Consider the following 23301-nt stretch of genomic DNA (forward strand, 5'->3'; position numbering starts at 1 on the left):
ACACACACACACACACACACTCACACTCACACTCACACTCACACACACACACACACACACACACACACACTCACACAAACGCACCCCCACACACACACACACACACTGACACTCACACTCACACACACACTCACACACACACACCCCCCCACACACACACACTCACACCACACTGACACTCACACTCTCCAAGAAGGGAGAAATGCTTTGAACCTGCAGCCTTCTGGTGATGGGCCGGTAGGTCATCTCAAATGTCACATATTAGAGCGTGTTTTCTTTATCTGAACTCAGGGCAGCACGATATGAAAACTGGTGCTAACGATTATGAAAACTTGGCAAAAAGCTTCAAACCCGCTCGCTGCGGTTTGGGATTGTGAGCTGTGTGAGTCACCGGCATGGGGGAAAAAACAAACTCTCGTTGAAAGGATAAACAATTAGCCGTTAGCTAAACGAAGAGTGTCCCGTCTGCTACCTAAGATGACCCCCCAGCCTGGGGTTGTGTTGCCAGTCAGTGGAACATGCCTGGCGCTGTGCCAATGAACGCTAAGCTCGAGTACTCTGCGAATTATGTCTACGGCTCTGACAGAGACCAGGAGACATGGATGAAATGGATTGCGTAACACTTAACTGTCCCTGCTACAGATCATCTGCCTTGTGAAAATGGGGAGCGAAAGGAGTGAGTTAGGATTTTATTCTTTTTATTTTATCCTGACCAGGAATGACTCCTGGTCCTACTTACAGTATGACCGCTATGAAGGATAAATGTGAAGAGTGTTTCACACCGACAGATTAGCAGTGGTGGCTCGCGTTCAGAAATGACGCCTGGAGGATGGAATGTGGACTCTGTAGCCCCCGCTCCATAAATCGGCGTGAGAAAATATAATTTACTATAGGTACCCCTCCAAGACAGGACAGCGCGGTAATACCTAGCATATGTACATGGCTGTGCTATATCACCCATATCAGGAAGGGTAACCCAGAGGGACAGCCCCTGCTGTACATTGTGAAACGTCCTCTTGTATGGCAGTTATTTCTTTTACTTATTGCATTCCGAGGTAGGCTTGTACATCACTGCTAAGCCCTGACAGGACGTAGACGGGGAGTTATATTAATCAAGGGCTTCTCGTGTGAGTCTACTGGCAGAAGAAAGCAGGAGAAAGGTGTTGTATATATTATCATTGGGACACCTTGCCCTGTCTAAACCGACACGTCTGGCTTGCATTATGCAATGTGTGGGTCACCTGGTATGTAGGTCAGATGGTAGTCATCACCAGATAGCAGGTCTTCCTCCATGACCGCCAACATGGCAGTGGTTTTTCTCTCTGTTTCTTTCGCTTTCTTTCTTTCTTTCTTTTCTTCTCTTGATGGAAGAGGAATGTGTTGCCTTTCTGAGCCACTGCGGCGTACGGGAATTGAAACCATATTGACGGTCCCGTGTAGCTCGCCACCGAAACGTTTCAGCGACTTTAGCAATTTGTTTTATTTCACGCGCGCCAATAGCCAAAGGACTGTTTCTGTTTTTGCTGGACAGACAAACCCAAAACATGAATTAAGACAGACATCTGTTTGTATTCGAAATGGTTGTACTGTTGTTGTATTCAAAATGCTTTCTAAAATTGGAAACAGGTATTTGTTTTCCTGAAGTGTGCCCTGACATCCTATAGTTTGTTCAGAATCAGAATCAGATGCATGGTGCATAGAACGTAAAAAAACAACAATATATAAGAACAATAAACAAGAAAATAAGAACACTGTACGGGGGGGGGGGGGTTGTCCCAGAGTCAGTGAGAGGCAGGGGGTTTGTTTGTGAGAAGTATGCCGTCCCTACCCCTGAGTCAGACCATGGTTTGTGAAGAGCCCGTCCTCTGATTTCTACCTCCACCAGCCTCCCCTGGAGCAGACTAGATAGAGAAAAGTATACAGCCACTCTAGGATGACAAATGGAACTTAATGGAGTAAGCTTTGTTTTTAAAAATCAAGCTTGCTTTTTTATTTATTTACAGTGGAAGCACACAAACCCTGTACTGTCCACTGAAGGAGGACTATCTCAGATATGATCTGGTGAGGCTCTGACATCAAAGAGGCCTCCTTAATCTTGTTATGGACAGGATTTCCATCCTTTAGCCACAAGCCCCACCCCTCTGACACCCTCAGATGACAGAATGCTGTATCAGGGTCATACATCAACCAGGCCCTCCTTCTGAAGACAGGCTGATCTTAGACCTGGAGAGCTGCAGGCTCAGAGAAGGCAGGGGGGGCGGGGGGGGGGGGGGGGGGGGCAGGGGAGGGAAGGAATGATGGCCTCCCTGGGCGTCTGGCTCTGATAAACCCCTGACTGCTGGCCCCCACACCCCCCGCGCATCCCCCAACTGTCTCCTCCCCCACCTATTCTCCTCACCTCACCCCCAGGCCAATCGTCACCCCCTAACCTGTTACATCTCTGCCTGTACAGTGGAAAGGTGAGGGGCCCCCCCTCTGGGAATAGGGAGAGGAGGGTGGGCACTCCTCTGGGAATAGGGAGAGGAGGGTGGGGGGGAAACCCTCTGGGAATAGGGAGAGGAGGGTGGGGGGACAACCCTCTGGGGAACGGGAGAGGGGGGTGGGGGGGCATGGACAGATTATACAGGCCCTGTCCCTCAATGCCGGGCTCTTGCTGGGCCTGAGGATGAACCATACAGCCTGCTACAGTGGTCTGGTGGTGAGACCGTCTGGGGCTCTGCCTGCCTGTCTGCCTGCCTGCCTGCCTGCCTGCCTGCCTGCCATGACTGGACCACTTTAAGTGCGGAGCTGAGGAGGGGGAGGGAGGGGTTCATATATCACAAACAGAGAAGGGCCTAGACCTGCTCTTTCACTCACTTCCATGAGGAAACGGTCTTGACTTTTCCTCGAAATCCCCCCCACCCCGACCGCCCTTTAGTTCTCGCATGGGCTCACCTATGACTGGCATTTCCTCAGGATAAGCTAAGAGAAAGAGGATATATAACGGAAGGCCCGTTTTTTTTAATGGTGGTTTTAACAAAACGTCTGGCTTTTCCCCCTCACGAAACCCGCTAAGCGCTAAGCGTTATGAGCGTACACTAAGCGCAGCCGCCCGACCAGAAACTGTTTAGGAGTTTCAGAGGAATGGTGTGTCGTGAGGGACTTTGTTCACATTTCTGACACCTAAACACATCCCCCCCCACACGAGAGGATCAGGAGCCACAGAGGAAGCTACAGCTCAAGCCGCCTCGTACAACGTGTAACACCACTCAAGAGCAAGCTTGCGCAGTTGATTCATTTTCAACAAAGTGTCTGTTTTCTCTTACTGTAAACTGTCATCTGCTCCCCAGTATTCTCCAACCTCTTGAAACCATTACAACGCACAGCTTCTGAACCTTGTCGGTTGGCTTCATTGTATAGGCTGAGTGTAGCTACAACGGTCTAGCAATTTTGATCGCATTTACATTTGCAGTGACACGTATAATCTAGTCTGGTGTAGATACATGGAGGTGGACTACGGGTATGTAATCAACTCTAGAGTTGCTGAAATAAAATACAGTCTTGTATTTGGACAATGGAGGGGGAAACTGCAGTGTTTTTGTGGCGTCTGACAGCCCAAAGGTATCAATTGGAGTTCAGGGCCTGGATTTATGATAATGTAATTTAACCTTTTAACCTTCGTGTTGAGGTGATGATAATGATAATCATGCTGGGGTCATAGCTGATGAGTATTTATATATTATAAATGCATACTACACTACTAATGCTTCTTCATTAGGTAGTGAAAAACGTCTTCCCTCTCACTGCACAACTCTGACCGTCCGACTGGCCAACGTTTCTTTCACAGTAATTAAAGAAGCCAGGAAAAGTTTATCTTGGTGTGTGACTCTGCTTTGGCTGCCCAGCGGTTGCAGCACCAGTCGTGTGTTTGTGCCCTGGAGGCATGAAAGCAAGAGGATTATTATGAATCATGGTGAAACAGATACTGGCTCAGATAGAGAGCTTGCGTGGATCCTAGTGCCAGTGTGTGATTTAACTCTGAGGCTGAGTCCCTTCTCAGCAGTGGTCTGTTTTAATATGTAACAGTCTGGCTGAAGCAACAAACATCATGTGCCGAGCTGCGCGGTGTCCTGCTGAGTGAGAGAGAAGCGTCAGGGGCTCCTACATTGATAAAAGATGACAAAACTAAATAGATCCATCTTGGTCCTCGGCGAAGGTTTGGATGGGTGAGTGTCTACGTGTGTGGATGGGTGAGTGTCTACGTGTGTGTGTGTGTGTGTTTGCGTGTATAAGTGTGTGTGTGTGTGTGTGTGTGTGCGTGCGTGTGCGTGTGCGTGTGTGTTTCTGTCCACAGCAGTCGTTTATCTCTGTTGCTCTGTGTCAGTGGAAACAATGAGCAGGTTGTTGTTGTTCTCGCCTCGTGGGAGAGCCTGATTTGGTTTGGCTCTCATCTCTGAGTCCTGACAATACGGGCCTGTTCAGCGCCACGCCATGTTACAGATGGATTTGGACGGGCCCATAATTGGGCCCAAATCCTGCTCTAATTTGTGTATCACTTTGATTATTGTTTACTTGATCTCCTTGTCATGTGCAGTATGTTATTCTGAACTGTGATCTGAGCATATCCACACAAAACATTGAGGTGTTTCTACGGTTTCATCTGATCATCATATTTAATGGGCTGGTTTCATGGACGCAGATTAAGACAAGATTAATCCTAGACTAAAAAGCAATCTCATTGGAGATTGTCCATTGCGAGTGTGATTGACTCCAGGACTAGGCTTAAGCCTCGTCTGTGAAACCGGCCCATAATGTCATAAGCAGTTTAGTCTGGTTTTCAGGTGGAAATGAGTCACGTTGGCCTGGTCTGACAGAGACCTAGAGATATAGAGAGGGCCTACTGCCTAGAGAACGTACCATGTGGGTCTTGGAGGGTGAGTCAGCGTGCCTGCTACAGCATGTGTTCAGAGTTAGTGCAGAAACCCTCGACAGAATGTGCTTCAGATTGTATAATTCTTCCCTTCTTAAATGATCATCTTTGCTGACAGGTTCTACAGCAATGAGCAATATTCAGAAATATCACTTCTGACTAACATAAGTATTTCATAACGTTGAGTAGGCCATGGAATGTGGAGCGCAGGATGCAAGCAGATTTGGAAGGGCTGAGCAGTAAATTAAAATATAAAACCAAAGATATAATTATTTCTTATCATTTGATCCACCGATTGAAGTCTGCCCAAAAGGCCTCTTTGATGAAGGTGTTAGTTTGTCCAAATTCAGCGTCCCCTTATCTTAAAATAAGCAGAGTTTAATGTCATCAAAGCCAGTTGGCGTATTCACTATCCGGTTAGATACACATATCTAGACTTTGAAGTGCTCTGTGTTGACAAAACCAACCTTGATAAGCTCAGACACATCGCATCCAACAACAAATCAACATCAAAAGCATCATAGCGTCGTAGCAGGAACCCTGGGTGCATGAACGCTACAGTATGAACCCCATCTCGCCTGAGCAAAACATCACAGATCTGCCAAAGCAACAACAACAACCGTAAATCTCATTATACTCCCCAGCCTGATTTTGATCATCGGTAAACATTGCGACACTGCTTCGCGCAGAGATGAAATAGCTAGCTGCAGTATTGGAAACTCATAACGATACGTTATCTCCCACCCTGTCTATTTGAAGTATTACGGTCATTGTTTTGTGAGGAGAGGATTTGCCCCCGGCTGGCTACTGTCTACAGTCTGTTTCCCCTCTAATCGCCCACTTCCCTTGCAGATGTCATATGGCAAATAAAACCTGCCCAAAGAGCCACAGCTGGAGCAACCGCCTGTGCAGATGTGTGGCGCAGCAGCACGACCCCCGGCCCCCGCCGCCGCATCAGTCGGGTGAGTACCGTGGCGCCGAACCTCGCTGAGAACAGGCTTCCCTCGTTCAGAAAGGCTGGGGAAATCCTTCGTAGAAAGAGGTTACAGGGAAAAGCTAAAGGGAAGAAACCTGTTCGGTTTGACATGTCCTGAGGCGTCACTCATTTCAATCAGATACCTTGCTTGGGGGAGTTCTTATTAAAAAAAAGCACATTTCAGTTTTTCTATCAGGTTTCCCTTCGTGTTTTAGCTAGCGTAGGGGTAACAACTCTAAAAACTCAAAAATAGTCCCACCCGGTCGGAAAAGACAACATACATAGCAGCCATTCTACAGGTGTGTGGGGGGGAGGGTTCTTTGAATGTAACATCCAATGAAATCGCGACCACATTCTCCCATCGCTCTGTCCATTTCAATCCAAGTAACCAGATCGGCTAATCTAAAGTTCCCAAGAGAACAACGTGATTTGGAGGTATGGCCACACACACACACACACGCTGGAGTGTCAATATTGTGAGATGTGGTGTCACTGACGTTTACTGATCAATTAACTAGCAGGGACGAAATAAACCAGCACCCTTAGGCCAGTAATTAGACTATACACCTGCACTGAGCTACAAGCCTACAGGGGCTGCTTGATTTTCTCCCTGATAGTTAACTGATCCATAAACGTCATTGAATGACCAGAGAGTCGACTTTTAGTCCTTAATAAGAGAGGAAAGGTCAACAGCCAAACAAACAACCAAATAAACGGGGGTCATGTGACTCTCCAGGTATCGTAACAGCGTAGCCTCTTGAGCTGCAGAAAGAAAGCTTCTAGACTGCCATAGAGTGCAGTACCGTTCAACTGTCATTCAACTGTCATTCAACTGTCACAGCGACTGAGAAATGCCAGCCCAGCAACACAGAGAAAAGCCCCACAAGCCTCTAAAACAACGCAGCACGAGACAGCGTCTCCTTCCCTTCAACCCCCGACGTGACACCAGAATTTACGTGCGGTCGCCGCGCACGATTTACGACTAACCCCCCCCCCCCCCTCCTCCCCTCCCAACCCTTTTTTTCCCCCCTCGAAGGCAGATTCGGTTGAAAGCTCCCAGGCCGCTCTCTTGAGTTGTCGCTATGAAAACACGCCACGGCAGTAGTATTTCAGAGGACGTGGCGGGCTTAGTACTCCGAGTAAACAAACTGGAGGCAGAAGAATGCGGGTCGTCCCCGGAGGGGGTGGGATCCTGGATCACATGCAGTACACTGCATTCTGCTGCTCCGTACTATTGCTACCTTATGTTATTGTTTCTGTTAGTGTTGGGGTTATTACTTTGTGGCGTTGTTTAAGAGCTAGCTTGGTCTATAAGCATGTCATTGCACAGCCTGTGGCTGTATTCTGTGTGTAATGTCAAATACACTTTGATTTGATGTCTACCCAAGACTCACAGTGTGTTTACAAAGCTCTGGGAGCAGGGAACAATCAGATAACAATCGTTGGCATCAAAGTTGATTTTGCATGAGGCCAGGCGATGTGATGACATCTCATGAAATATGAATATGGAATAACCTCAAGTAATATTAAACAGGCTTGAATTCATTATCAAAGCATTGCTGAAGGTTCTTGGGCAATTTGATGACCTCGCACCATCCAGATGAAGTGAAGGAGAGTATTTTGTTGATATTATTATTATTATCATCATCATCATCATCATCATCATCATCATCGAAGCAGCTGTGTCGTTCTCATGCAGTGAGCAAACTAAAGATGATATTTCACTCGGTGGTTTGTTGAAGGGTCAGCAAATTAAACTTTCTTAATGTTATGTCATGCAACCCGTCCACGTTCACAGTCTAACAATGTAGAGAGCGAGGACCACGGTAGTCATGGTGATATGATACCAGCAGATCTGATGTGTGTCTTCTTATTGCTAACCTGCTTTGGCAGGCCCAATCAGAGGTACCGTTTCTAACTTCTGATTGGGGGGGGCAGCCTACAGCCCGTCTCCAAAGTCGCCCACTGTCCACCTCCCTTGTGCTCCACTGTGGCCCAGTTGGTAGAGCATGGCATTAACAAAGCTTAGGTTGTGGGTTTGATTCCCGCTGGGACCATATATACTGAAAAATGTATGCACTTACTGCAATGTAAGTCGGGCGGTTGTGCGGCGGCATTAGCCTAGAGGGTCGAGAAGGCGGCTAACAATCAGAAGGTCGCTGGTTCGATCCTCGCCTCAGGAGGAAGCTGCATGTGCCCTTGAGCAAGGTACTTAACCCCTAATTGTTCCAGGGCACCGACGATGGCTGACCCTGAGCAAAAAATACCACATTCCAACAATTGATTGACAAGTTGATTGCATGGCAAACATTATTTTAAGTGGCTTTGGATATAAAATTAAAAAAAGAAGCTAAATGGTGAATATTATTATTATTATTATTATATATAAGAGGTACATCTAGCAGGCACATCCCCACCAAGGGAGGCTGGTGCATGGATTGCAATTACAAATGGTATGACGCCATTCCTCATTCAATCCCAGGCCTTGCAATGGTCTCACCCAGGTCCCCCACATGGGATAGGGGATGCCTGGGAGATGGAGTCAGAGGCTCCCAGCAGGTCACAGTGTAACCGTAGCCTGAAGAACTCTAACAACACCAGATACCTTAAGCCCTTGGAGGTGGACAGATATATATAGCAAGGGTGATCTGCAGGGAGGGTCATTGTCCATATGGGGGATGCACAGGGAGGGTCGTTGATCATATGGGGGATGCACAGGGAGGGTCGTTGATCATATGGGGGATGTACAGGGAGGGTCGTTGATCATATGGGGGATTGTGAATCTGATTCGGAGGGACAGGAACGTCGGCGTGGTGCAGTATTGGTCCGCCCACACTCCTGGGGTGTTTTGGTGGATGTCTCTCGCCGAGGTAACCCAGGAGACCTCTAGTCTCTATTCCAGTGTGATCGAATGTGTTGAAGGGGAAAGGGGTCTGTGGAATTGATCATCATTAAAAGTGTGCTGTATCGGTCACACAGGGAGGGAGACCTTGGTTCTGGCTAGGCCTGGTTTTTCAGCTCGCAGGAGCGTTCGACTTTCGATGGCGCTGCATCGGAGATCACTGATCTGTCAAGCAGATACATTAGTGACGAGAGCTGGATCTGGCCTTTCTGCATGCACAGACACAGACACAGACACAGACAGACACAGACACAGACACACACACACACACACAGACAGACACAGACACACACAGACACACACACAGACACACACACACACACAGACACAGACACAGACACAGACACACACACAGTGGAGGGCAGAAGGTGTGTTTGTTTTTCCCCATAACCAGGTCTCCAGGCCTGAAGGTGATGTTAGAAGTGGCCTCAGTAAGGCTGGGGGACTGGGGGAGACTCCCAGGGCGCTGGGCTGCCAGGCAGCGCCTCACTGCAGCACTCCCATCTGATAAGGAGAACAGAGGCGCTAGTGATCACCACACAGAGAGGGATCAGAGAGAGGCCCACTGGCTCCATTAACTACACGCACTCGCACACACATACTCACACACAGACACATACACACACGCAGACATACACACACGCAGACACGTGTACACAGATTACACACACAGAGACACAAACACACACATACACACACACACTCCATTCATCTCATTGTTGTTCGGCTGACATCAGCTTCTTGGACTGTTGAATGTGCTGCTTCTCTCCAATCACACAGTTGCTGCACCCTTCCAAAACAAACCACACATGATTTATGATTCACGGTCATTCAGCACGTCCCTCAGAAGTGACCATTGACAGAGATTCATAACAAAACGCAGCTCAACGTTACGTGTTTGAGCAAGAGATTACAAGAATAACATTTCAAATCACGAAAGGAGTTATAATGAATGCATGGTTTATACAACAAGTAGACATTTTATGTTCCCCACTAATGCAAATACAAGCAAAGTGTTTTTAGTTTTTTTTGGTGTTATAAAAACCTACTTAAGAGTAGGTAAACATAACTCCGTTGGTTACTATCGTAATCTGTGTTTGTTCATCAGCAAATGGATAAACACAGCAATGACTGGAATCCAGACCTTCCGTCTGCCAAATCTCTCTCTCTCTCTGCTGTTTTAGAGCTAATTCTATCCCCTCTCTTTTTTTCCCCGGAGAGAACTATCGAGATTATTCGCCAGGATTCAAAGGAAAACATCTGTTTGCACCACTGGGGGAAAATACATCGCTAGGAATCTGGGCCCAGGAATGTCGCGCATAGTTTGCCATCACGTCAACAAAAAGTAGAACCTAAAGTACCTAAAGAGGATTACTTTTTTCTTATGTAAGCTCTTGAAGAACGTCCAAGAGTTCTCGTTATCGTCCAATCACAACACAGATACAACAACATCTCCTCACTCACGAATGAGCCTAAAATAAAAATGTTTCGCAATTTGTGAGTGTTGAAAACTCACAAACGTCAACCAACGAGGGGGGGGGGGGGGGGGGGGGCGGGGGAAACATCTCCCTAGACAACAATGAATCAATTCAATGACATCATACGCTGTCTGCCTTTCCTCCCTCCATCCAGGCTCGTTTGACGCCGATATCTGCGGCTCGGGGAAGGAGCTGGATGAGGAGACGTGCCAGTGTGTGTGTGGGCGGCAGCTGAGGGCGGCGGGGTGCGGGCCCAACCGTTACCTGGACAAGAGCTCCTGCCAGTGCGTGTGTAAGACGCCGCCCTCCTCCTGCGGACAGCACCAGACCTTCAACAAGGACACGTGCCAGTGCACCTGTGCCAAGGTGTGCCCCAAGCACCAGCCCCTCAACCGGACCAAGTGCGCCTGCGAATGCAACGAGTCGCCCAACAGGTGCTTCCTCAAGGGCAGGAGGTTCCACCAGGCTACATGCAGGTAGATGATGATGATGATGGTGATGATGATGGTGTTGATGATGATGATGATAAAAGAGAAAGAGAGGAGGAGTTGGAAGGGAGGGACATGGTAGGGAGGAGACAGAGAAGAGGGAGAGGGAAGAGGAGGAGGAGGAGAAGGGGTAAAAAGAGATGGGTTAGAAGGAGGAGGAGGAGGAGGGGGGGGTCGATGGAGAGACAGTAAAAGAGGGAAAGGAAATCGAAGGAGGGAGGCTAAACATGACTCTGATGACAGCTCGCGTGATGACACCAGATTAAAGAGCATTTCCACACTTCGTTTACACACTGGCATGTATAGCTCATGTAAAGTAATACAAGTAGGGGGTTAGCTATTGTGAAGCCAGACACGGGACTCGAGGGAGGGGGGGGGGGGGGGGGGACTCCGCGGGAGACGGAAATCTCCGCCATTAATCAACATCAGGGATCAAAGTCAATAAGTAACTTCAAGTCGAGCGTGGGTTTTTCTTTTGGAGTTACTGAAGTACTAATGCAGTTGCAATTGAGTCTCTCCATCAGCATGCACTAAATCCTGGTGGATCCTAATAGATCCTGCTAAGCTCGCACTGCCAAGCCACAGCGTGTACCACACCAGGGCCGTGCCAAACACTGACACGACATCGCCCCGGGAAGACAGAAACCCTCCACAGCTGGTCTCCATCAATGGCAGGCTTACTGCATTTGAATCAGACCGTCCAGCCACTGAACGTAGAAAACATATATGCAGCCGCATATCCAACGCCATGCTCTCGTTCTGTCATTAAACACTCTTGGAAACCGAGTGTGACAGCCCGTTTTGAGAGTGGGTGATTGTTATGTCCATATTCTGTAGAAATACGAGCCTTAGAAATAGAGAGTTATATCGCAGACGGGCTGCAATTAGGAAGTCGTAAAAACCTGTGGCGTTTAAAAGCTCACATCAGACTGGTGTATATAGACACGCGCGTCTGAGGCATGACATCACACAGGTGTTTGATCTCTCTCTCTCTCCCTCTCCCTCTCTCTCCCTCTCCCTCTCCCTCTCCCTCTCTCTCCCTCTCCCTCTCTCTCCCCCTCTCTCTCCCTCTCCCTCTCTCTCCCCCTCTCTCTCCCTCTCCCTCTCTCCCTCTCCCTCTCCCTCTCTACCTCTCTCTCCCTCTCCCTCTCTACCTCTCTCTCCCTCCCTCACTCCCCCTGTGGTCTTACCCAGCTCCAAGGTGATAAACCAGACCCAGTTAGTCAGAATCACACCACTCTTAAAGGGATTTCTGTTCCCTGAACCGTGGTTGTAATGCAACACACATGCCAACGGAGGGTTCACACAGCTGTCAGTTAACTGTTTCCCCTTCCTAAAAGAAGGGCCCGCAACCTGTCACCCTCAACCCACCACCACAGCCCTCCTAACCTTAACCCTGACCCTGACCCTAACCCTGTGGAAATGTGATTTATGGCTGTTCCGTTGCAGTAAGGATCCAGTGTCAGGTGACATGAGGGTGGTTATTTTTTTTATTTATTTTTTTGCGCTTGTTGCATTTGAAACCAATGACAGGTGGTATGCTACAAGACCACGTCAAAGTACTGCTATTCATACCCACAACCAGACCAACTGGCATAGATCACACCATAGTTACTCAACCACAGTAAAGACCATAGATCACACCATAGTTACTCAACCACTGTAAAGACCATAGATCACACCATAGTTACTCTACCACTGTAAAGACCATAGATCACACCATAGTTACTCTACCACTGTAAATATCACACCATAGTTACTCAACCACTGTAAAGACCATAGATCACACCATAGTTACTCAACCACTGCAAAGACCATAGATCACACCATAGTTACTCTACCACTGTAAAGACCATAGATCACACCATAGTTACTCAACCACTGTAAAGACCATAGATCACACCATAGTTACTCAACCACTGTAAAGACCATAGATCACACCATAGTTACTCTACCACTGTAAAGACCATAGATCACACCATAGTTACTCTACCACTGTAAAGACCATAGATCACACCATAGTTACTCTACCACTGTAAAGACCATAGATCACACCATAGTTACTCAACCACTGTAAAGACCATAGATCACACCATAGTTACTCTACCACTGTAAAGACCATAGATCACACCATAGTTACTCTACCACTGTAAATATCACACCATAGTTACTCAACCACTGTAAAGACCATAGATCACACCATAGTTACTCAACCACTGTAAAGACCATAGATCACACCATAGTTACTCAACCACTGCAAAGACCATAGATCACACCATAGTTACTCTACCACTGTAAAGACCATAGATCACACCATAGTTACTCAACCACTGTAAAGACCATAGATCACACCATAGTTACTCAACCACTGTAAAGACCATAGATCACACCATAGTTACTCTACCACTGTAAAGACCATAGATCACACCATAGTTACTCTACCACTGTAAAGACCATAGATCACACCATAGTTACTCAACCACTGTAAAGACCATAGATCACACCATAGTTACTCAACCACTGTAAAGACCATAGATCACACCATAGTTACTCTACCAATGTAAAGATCTTACCATAGTTATTCTACCAATGAGTAAACTGCAGGCAGGTAGTAGCATGATCGAATCCAAATGTTTATGTTCTGGGGGTTTATATGAACTGGTTATACCTGCCTTTGACCACCTGTTTTGACATAAGTTACGTCAAAAACGTAAGTGAGTTATGTGAATTACAACTTGTGTGGCGGTTGGGCAGTATTAGGCATTAACTTCAAGTGGTTAAGGTTAGAATTAACTGGAATGACAGACGATGTTGTGACCTCTAACCTCTAACCCTGACCCTAACCTCTAACCCTGACCCTAACCTCTAACTCTGACCTCTAACTCTGACCCTAACCTCTAACCCTAACCTTAACCCTGACCGTAATCCTCTAACCCTAACCTCTAACCCTAACCCTAACCTCTAACCCTGACCCTAAACTTGACCCTAACCTCTAACCCTAACCTTAACCCTGACCGTAATCCTCTAACCCAGACCTCTCTTCTCTTCCACAGTTGCTACAGACCACCGTGTGACGTGCGGAGGCGGAGGTGTGAGTCAGGGTTTTACTTCAGTGAAGAAGTGTGTCGCTGTATACCCACATACTGGAGGAGGCTGGATTAACCCCGCGCCCGCCAGCAGCCAACCCATCAGCATGATCACAATCAATTATGATAGCGGCTACGGCGCGGAAGGTAGTACCGCAACGTTTGAGTACAGCTGAAAGGACACAGGAACATGTGGGCGACATTGGAATTTAAAAAGTGACATTTGGGGGACATATTATGGACGTTATAATTATCCCCAAATTTCACATGAGGATTTAACAAAAAGGACTGAATGATAAGGAGCAATTGAGCAATCGAGCAATTGTTTTTAATGTTTTGTTTTTTTATTTGTATGTCAGATATTGATTATATAATTTATTGCCACTAAATGTTTGCAACTTCCTTGTTCATTGCAATTTCAATCTTTCCAAGAAATTACACTGTGATCAATATTTTTGTATCATGTGATGATGTCCCTTAAAATAAAATAAAAGTTGTATTATATATTGTTAACTTATTTCTAATCTAGTTTACCATATTGAATTGTAGTATTTGACTGTAAATACGTATTGTACACTATTGTTTACCATTATATTTTTATGGCAGCCTATATCTCTACATAACTGAAATGTAATAGTTATTTTTTATGTAGCATGTCAAAATTAACCCGCCATCCGCACCATACAAACATTTACATTTACCATCTGCACCATACAAACATTTACATTAGATTCTTGAAAATATTCTATATACACCACATGAATCTTTGGCCAGCCACCTCACTATGAATATTTCTCAACTTTGTGATTTGTTGTGACATTGCTGTGGCTATCATATGGATACATGGCAAACAGGGGCAGACATCCAAGAAAGTCTTTTGAAGATGCTACAACATGAGTCCTCTGGAGTGAATGTGGACTATGGTTAGAACTTAACAAACGTTGGAGAAACAGAACCAGAAATAATCAACTCTTATCTGGACCAACAGAAGAAAGCCTGAGGATGTTTCTCATGATCAAACTGAAAAAAAAACACTGGACAAATGAACGGAAACTTCAAACTCGAATGAAATGAAAGAATGAAAGCGGCAAGGAGCAAAATAAAAAAATTAAGACTTTCTCCAAGGTTTAAATGGACACTTCAAATTCTGCAATAAAAGCAGAACCCTGCATAGGGCATGGTTCAAAGTTAATGGTTTTGAAGGTTATATCTGTCAATATGGGCTCAAAACAACGGGCTGACCTAATTCCCTGGTCCTGGTTTTAACAATGAAATACTTGTCACGGTCATTGAGTATATCAGGAACATTTGTATCATTCTATGTTTTTCTACAGGAGAATAAATCATTAATTTGGCAAGGAATGCAGCTATATCGAGTCAGTTATTTAATTCAAGTCATTGACTGATGGGATGCATGATATATGCTGAGGAAGCAAATATTTTCATTTTACTTAGTTGCTCTTTATTTTGTCCCGGACACACACACAAATAGAAGTAGGAGCAAAGTGTTAGGGTGGAAAGAGCAAGGAAACTAGACAAGATAGATGGACTGTTGGCTTTGGCTTATTTGAATTGGAGAACTGGCACGCTTTTATCTGAGTTTAGGCATGACATCGATATGCAGCTGAGCCACCGGGTGGTGTGTGAGAGAGCACAGATGGCCTTTAATAGACGTGTATATATGAGCCACGGACCTGGCTCAGGCCCACCTGACACTCAGACACAGTTTCGTCTGTAAATATAATAAATCACCTCCGTTTCTGTCCCCGCCCCACCAATGCAACTGTGTTTGGTTGGTGTGTGTGTGTGTGTGTGTGTGTGTGTGTGTGTGTGTGTGTGTGTGTGCGCGCATCTTGGACCTGTGTCAAATCGAAGGACCACTCACTGGTTTGTAAACATAGCCTAATGCTATAAATGTGTTGGTCCGGAGGGGAGGATGAGATACCCCCCCATCCCCACCAAACCTCCTAACCACTGCCCCCCCCCCCCCCCCCCATCTCCGCCAAATCTCCTAACCAACCACCCCCCATCTGCGCCAAACCTCCTAACCAACCTCCCCCCATCTGCGCCAAACTTCCAGGCTACCCCCCACCCCCCCTGACAGAGAGGTTCATATGTGAGGTCACAGCAGCTTCACCAGAGCATCTGGACAGCATTACCTCCTCCACGTCACTTCCTGTAACACACTATTCCTTCCTTCAGATAAAAAAAAACATGTGCTGTCTGTCTGCTTACCTGCCTGCCAGCACCGCCAGCCTGCCTGTCTGTCTGCATGTCTGGCTGTCTGCTTGCCTGTCTGTCTGCCTGTCTGTCTGCCTGCCTGCCTATCTGTCTGTCTGTCTGCATGTCTGTCTGTCTGCCTGCCATACTGTCTACCTGTCCTTCTGTCTGTCGATTCAAAGGTCCTCTCCAGAAACAGGGCTTCAGAATGACATGGTAGATCGTTCTGTCTCCATACCATGTCCGATTGGTTCAGCTCAGGAGGGGGACAGAGTGTGAGTGTGTGTGTGTGTGTGTGTGTGTGTGTGTGTGTGTGTGTGTGTGTGTGTGTGTGTGTGTGTGTGTGTGTGTGTGTGTGCGCGCGCGCGCGCGCGTGCGGACCGTGAAAACACAGACAGATAACCAGAAACAGCCATTGAATCAACAAAGAGCAGAATGAAAAAGTACATCTTGGTGCTCAGCTGTCTGGGCGCTTGACTTTTCGACCGCCATTTGGGGTCAAGGTTTATGTTCCGCTCTATCAAAGTCACCACAGGACCTTGGGCTTTGTCCGGTATTTGTGTGCTTTGTCCGGTATTTGAGCGAGAAACAAAAACAATCCGTCGGACGGATTAGATAGACATCTAAATAAATCAGTGTCTTGTTTCTACAGTTAGTTCAAACGGTTCAGACATCCAGGAACGTTTGTTTAGGAGGGGGGGAAACAGTCCCAAAACACTGCCAGAAATACACAAAAAGAAAAAGAACAACTGTCTATATAGGAAATGTATATTTAATATAAATTAGATTACAGTAGGAATACAGATCTTAGAGTCGTTGAAAATGTATAACGTACACAAGCAGCGATACGCGACACCGCCGAGGCCGGTATCTGACTGTGTGTGGTCTGTCTTCTTAACACAGTTTCATTCATGTTTCATTTCTTCTTCTTTCTTTTTTTTAATGAGTGAAGTTCCCCTCTCATTTTATGTTTTTTTTTTACGTTTTTTTTCAGGGGTTTTGTACAGTAGGAGTGGTTGAGGGAGAGAGGTGGGTAGAAAGGGCAAGACCAAGAACCAAACCCTGGCCTTCTGTGGCAACAATCAGGTGCGTGTTAGTGGCGGTGAGCCAAACCCACCAGGCCAAACTCTAGCACCCCAGTTTTACTGTCTGCCAGTGTAGAACACCTGAATCACCTTCAACGCACACCTGGGGTGAGTTAAGCGTCTGTCAAGGGACAGACCTCCCCCTGTGAACAAAGCCTGTACAACAGACTTGGCTTGTGTTTGGCTCTTCATTCATCATTCCTCTCTATTTTGCCAACTCATCAATTCATAGTAACTAACATGGTTGTCAAGTGTATGTGTACAGTACTGAAAAATGCAGACCTAGACAAAATATTTGAAATGGTTTCAAATGATTGGAAATATTGAGGTATATTTGATTTAGCTTGCCTTGCATTCAGTGTAATCCCTTCTGTGCCTGACAAGGTAAATCATTTTTTTTTCAACTACTTGAACCCGTTTCAAATACGCATTTTGATGTATTGCACTCTAGCAAGAGACCCAGTGCCTTATACAAGCATAATACAAGCCTAATTTGTTCTGTGGTCCCCTCCATCCATTTTGTTAATAACAGAAAATGAAAGGATCACCTCCATGTCATGTGGCTGTAATCCAAAGTCTTGTTTACCTCCAGAATTTTTGACATTTCCATTACCCTCAGTCACTAGCAGATCAAGTCCTATTTCATTAAGGTTCTTACTGCTACAGTCCCCTGTGAAAAAGGTCAACCAAAAACAACAATTTCAAACCCAAAAAAAGACCTTGGACACATTAGGGGAATGTGTTCTTCGCAAGAAATTCTAGTTCGACAAATTACAAGAAACGATCCAAAAGCTATCATTACTCATCAAATCTCAGAACGCTATCCTGAGGCATGCAAGGCCAAGCCAAATGGAGCTCTGTCAGAGTCGTAAAGTCCCTCTGCAGGTCCACTCCTGCTTTCATTAGCATTCCCTTTCTAGAACTTCTCATCTTACTGTATTTTGTTGATGTATGATTCAGTCAGGGGGGGGGGGTGTAGTACTCATATAAAACAGCTGCAGAGGTGCTGCTTATTTCCACATCTGATTACTGACATTACCACAGTACGCCTTCTAGGAATTACACCTCAGAGGCCTGTCTCTCTACGTAATCCAAACTGTGGTTGAATGCTTCATTTATCTTATCTGACGACCTGCGGCACAGGGTTATTAACTCCGGTCATAGCGTTCATCCCCAGGGTTGCACATTTCTGTTCTAGCCTAATTCTCATAAACCTCATAAACCATAATCTCATTCGATTAATCAAGGGATAGTTGGTTAGTTCTAATTGAGTGGTTGAAGCAGGTGTGTAGCAAGGTGCCACCTGGATGTGTATGTCTGTGTGTGTGTGTGTGTGTGTGTGTGTGTGTGTGTGTGTATGTGTGTGTGTGTGTGTGTGTGTGTGTGTGTGCGTGTATAAGGGGGCAGTATTGAGAAACATTAGCCTACTTACAGTTGTCATATACTTATGACATCTTACTACTGTACACACACTCTCACACACTCTCAGACACTGAGGGATACAACAGGACTCTCCTTCTGGTCCGTTATACCATATGATGGTGTAAACTGAAGAACTGCTTCTACCACAGGGCCGTCAAGGCCCTGAACACAGCAAAGGCCTAAGTTCTGGGCCCAGGACAGTCTGGACGGATTGTATGGCAGCTAGTGCTGAGGCACAAACATGTACATTTCAAGCCTGCAAACTGTGACACTTTAAATAACGTGAAAAAATAAGTTTGTGCAATATGACAACCCTAGTTGACTATCTGTGCAGTATAGTACAGTGGATTGTGTACATAGCCTTTATTTATGTAAACCAGCTCCTTACCTTCTTGTGATTTTATTCTTTTTCTAAAAGTTTTTTTTTTTTTCCCTTTTCTAACACCAGGGGAGCCACCCCTCCTAAATGTCGTTGTTTGGTACCTGTACTGTAGCAATGACAATAAAGTCCATTCACTCATTCATTCAAACGTGCACTGTGTGACCTGGAAACAATGGACTGAGATGGACTGACTGATACAGGAAAGAGACTCTGTGTCTTTGTGTTCTTTCAGTGGTCATAAATCATGTCCATGTTTGGCTGTTATGTGTTGCAAAAAGATTGACTATTGTTCTCCCTCTTTCCTCTTGTGTGATGGATCTGGCCCGGCCTGAGCAGTGTGGTGTGATCCTGCTTCTGTTTTTCTCCTTGACTTTATTCGATTGATTTGACAGAGACTATTATGCACATTGGTGAATGTGTGCGTAGACACACCATGTTTAGCCTGAAGGCTCATTGGCATCGGGAATCTGTGACAGGTAGTTGAAAACACGTACGTTCACGGAACAGTCTTCTACGGTCTCTTTGACATTAACCTTTCTCAGTGGGAGTCTTGGTAGTCTTCAGGATCAATATTGGACATCATTTCATGAATTGAACACTGTAGTTTGAGCCAGGGCTAGAACAATAAACACATCTTGTTTTTTGAGGAATAATCACCCGATCTAGCTTGTTGTGTTTCTAGCTACACTATGTACTGGATCTGAATTCAATCAGTTGTAGATAAAAGCATGCAGCATTGTATGTCTAGCCCTAACCCTAACGCTAACGCTACAGTATAACACTACTTTATTAACACAGCGTGTCGCCATAGAAACAGAGTTCTATTTATCTGGGTGTGATTAACCAGGCCTCTGGTCCTCACCTTCCTGCGGCCCGCCCTGGTTCTCTGGCCAGGCCTCATCCTCAACACCCACTCCACTCCGCAATGAATAAATCAAATCCAAACTGTATTTATATAGCACATCTCATGCACTGGAGAAAAAATAAATGAAAACAGAGAGAGAGAGAGAGAGAGAGAGAGAGAGAGAGAGAGAGAGAGAGAGAGAGAGAGAGAGAGAGAGAGAGAGAGAGAGAAAAAGACAATGGCCTAGAAGCACAAGAGGACAATAAAAGCATTACAGCCATGGAAGTTCAAACAGTAAAAGCAAAGAGAGACAAAGACAAGATAACAAGGCTATGTTCCCCCATACGATGTTTACCAAGGGAGGCCGTCAGCACCACATCGTATACCACACGACCACAATCACCAACACAGGAAGAATGGTCATTGCTCCATATAACATAGTAGAGTCAGAACCGCCAACACTCCCTTTCTCTCACAGCTCATAACTAAACAAAGAGTTTCCCATACCCTTCATAATCCCATGTACTATACATATATAAGTATATATATATATATATATATATATATAAATAATAACTTGGATTCAAATCAACTGGAGAGAAATGTGTGTATTTTGATATCTAACGAGTATTAGTCAAACCAACGACCAGGCTCTCTCTGGAGTACGATGTGGCCAGCTTCATCACCCTGAGAGTCACCGGCATGAACCCTATCAGGAGTCCGGTTGTCGAGCGGCCGGCCAGAGTAAGCATTGGGTTTCTCTCTGATCCCAACTGTTTATTTAGGCGGCGGGAAAAGGAAACCATTAAAGTGGCAATGAAAAATTAATCTATAGGCAAGAAAGGGAGGATGTGGACATTGGCAAGTGCGGGGAGTCAGTGTTTTTTGGGGGGTCTGCAACGAAAACATCCATATGTCCACCTGTAAAGAAAAGCAGTCAATAATTACAAACTCTTACAAAGACTCCCCCACACATTCTCTCATTAGCGGGTTCAGTTCATTCCTGGAGGATGTGAGCGGTGAGGTTTTCTGTATCTTACGTACGCAAAAGCATTTTGAAGTAACCTGACGAGGTCCTTGTCTCCGAGGCAGCAGGGTCTGGAAGCAGCCCCATGTCCTACGTTAACTACGTTCACAGTTTGTCGTTATGATTTTCAAAATGTGGACCTGCAGTTCCAAAGTGCAATGAAATTATCCTAAATGGATTCCACTTACAGTAGTTTGGATAATGTTTGGACCTCTCAAAACGATCTGGAAGAAGTCTTGAGTGTTATAAGGTGTAATCTGTCAGCCTGAAAACAATGTTTCTTGATTGATGAACCTGGACCTGCCATTGATGATGTTAATTTATGTGGCAACAGTTACTTGTCTGAAATAGTCAATTGAGACGGTTAATGGATTGATATAAACTTGTTTGGTAAACAGCTGAGGGATGGAGAAATGTAACCACTCTCACATTATGCATAATGCATTATGACTACAGTGCATTATGACTGCAGTGCATTGTCTTTGCAGTGCATTGTCTTTGCAGTGCATTGTGACTACAGTGCATTGTCTTTGCAGTGCATTGTGAATACAGTGCATTGTCATTGCAGTGCATTGTGACTACAGTGCATTGTGACTACAGTGCATTGTGTCTGCAGAGCATTATGACTGCAGTGCATTGTGTCTGCAGAGCATTATGAATGCAGTGCATTGTCATTGCAGTTCATTGTATCGTGACTGCAGTGCATTATTACTAACCATAGGGGTTGGTGGTAAGGCAGAACCACCAGCCAATCATCAGGTTACAGAGCAAACATAAAACAGCGGTCACATCAAGATGTGACGGTCAGCGCGGGATCCAATCTACCACAAGGTACACGTACTGTTGATGCAAGGAAACTTCATATTAATCTAATTTAGTGTTACAGTAGTACCTCTCCAAGTCTCAATATACAATTGACGTTTCATTTTTCCCCAATTGCTGGATTGTTTTGTTTGGATGGAATTTGTTGTTTTAATCTTATTACATTTTGTTGACCTTTCATAGAAACAGATATATTTTGTGCTTTTATGGACATTTTTTATTATAATTATTATTATTGCTTTTTCCTTTTAGACTATCCCTGGTTTTCGTGAGATCTTGTTTTGCCTATTTTGCACTGATGTTTTCAACCCAACAGCATTAGACACAGACATGCAGTTCTTCTGTCTTTCATTTGATAGTGAGGTCGAAGAAGTATGGAAATACAACTCAATCCATATTTATATTGCATATTTGCTGTATCTACTCATATGTTTTCACTAAACAGATATTCTCATACCACCGTGAATTGCTCTTTAAATGTGATGTGCTGAATCACTATTGAACGCAGAGTAAACAGTTCTGACCAAACATTGCATTTGGATGATGTGGCGTTTCTCATCTACAAAGACATTTCAACTGACAGCTGGAGAAAACCACAGGTTGTGCTGACCGACCAGAGAGAAGTGTACTCCACACAGAGTTCTGTTCCCAGCTACTCAGGCAGTTTCTCATGGGCATGGTGCATGTTTCTCATGGTTTCTCATAGCCGCAGAGTCTCATGTCACTCTATGGATAAAAGCTATCTATAGAGAAAAAAGTTAAGAAAACACAGCTTGAGCCAGACCTTTTTTTAATTCCACCAACAGTTTTCATCTGTGTCAGTTACGACTACACTTTTGATGTGTCATTGTTTTCTTGTACAGCGGTTTCACAGTAAAACACTAATTTATGTCTGTTTGTGTGGCTAGACACTTAAAAAACACATTACGTTTTCTTTCAAAAATGTCTTAGGAATATCGTTCATCAAATAAACTGACCAGACTTGCAGTAATTGTCAGTATATTCTTCTGGAGATCATACAGTTGTATTCAGCGCTGTGCATAAGTAAAGGGACAGCAATAACAGACTGCAAAGGCAAACTCAAAGCCGAGAATCAATACTAGACATTGAGAGCTCTCCTATGACTGCAGAAATGTGATGGAACACACCTGATGAACCAGAAACATCTGATAACCTCTACTTCATAGTTATTGTTTGACTGAAAATGTCGGCCAAAAGAAGAAAAAATGCTATGCTGTCCCATTACTTACGCATGACACCATGTATGTATATATGATGAAGCCTGCTGGGTTATAGTTGGTTTAAGCTGCCCCACTTCATGGCCGCCCACGGCTGATGTTAACTGACATGACCTTCTCAACAGGGTTCCGTGACCTCTGAGTTTCTAAGCCTTTCCAGCAGTGTGCCTAAATACATAGTATGGCCAACCATCAAGGACCTAGACTCTGCCATTACCATAACCCTGACAGCATCATATCCCATAACACACATACAGTTACCCAGTTACTGTGTTATTTCACCATGGTTACATCACTGGCTACAGCGCAATGAGGATGCATATGGGATTGGAGAAGGGTCTGCTACATCTCTCAGTTGCACTTGATTCTGGTAAGTTTGGCCATGTCTAAGAAATATCTCCCAAACCAATATGTTCTCCAAT

The 23301-nt window shown here is 45.2% G+C and overlaps 1 protein-coding gene across 1 annotated transcript in view; it reads left to right on the forward strand.

The window, feature by feature from the left end:
• vegfc (vascular endothelial growth factor c) overlaps positions 1 to 13926 on the forward strand; it is a gene marked incomplete at its 5' end in the record, with an annotated part of 40033 nt that extends 26107 nt beyond the window's left edge. Inside the window, 3 exons of the mRNA XM_080533738.1 lie at positions 5762 to 5871; positions 10420 to 10741; positions 13807 to 13926. Coding sequence (XP_080389864.1) covers positions 5762 to 5871; positions 10420 to 10741; positions 13807 to 13915 — 541 coding nt within the window. The 3' untranslated portion in view covers positions 13916 to 13926. The remainder of the gene's footprint in view (positions 1 to 5761; positions 5872 to 10419; positions 10742 to 13806) is intronic.
• Between the last annotated feature and the right edge of the window lie 9375 nt (positions 13927 to 23301).

This window comes from Nansenia antarctica, assembly GCF_963989245.1.
Source record: "Nansenia antarctica genome assembly, chromosome: 6".
NCBI lineage: Eukaryota > Metazoa > Chordata > Actinopteri > Argentiniformes > Microstomatidae > Nansenia > Nansenia antarctica.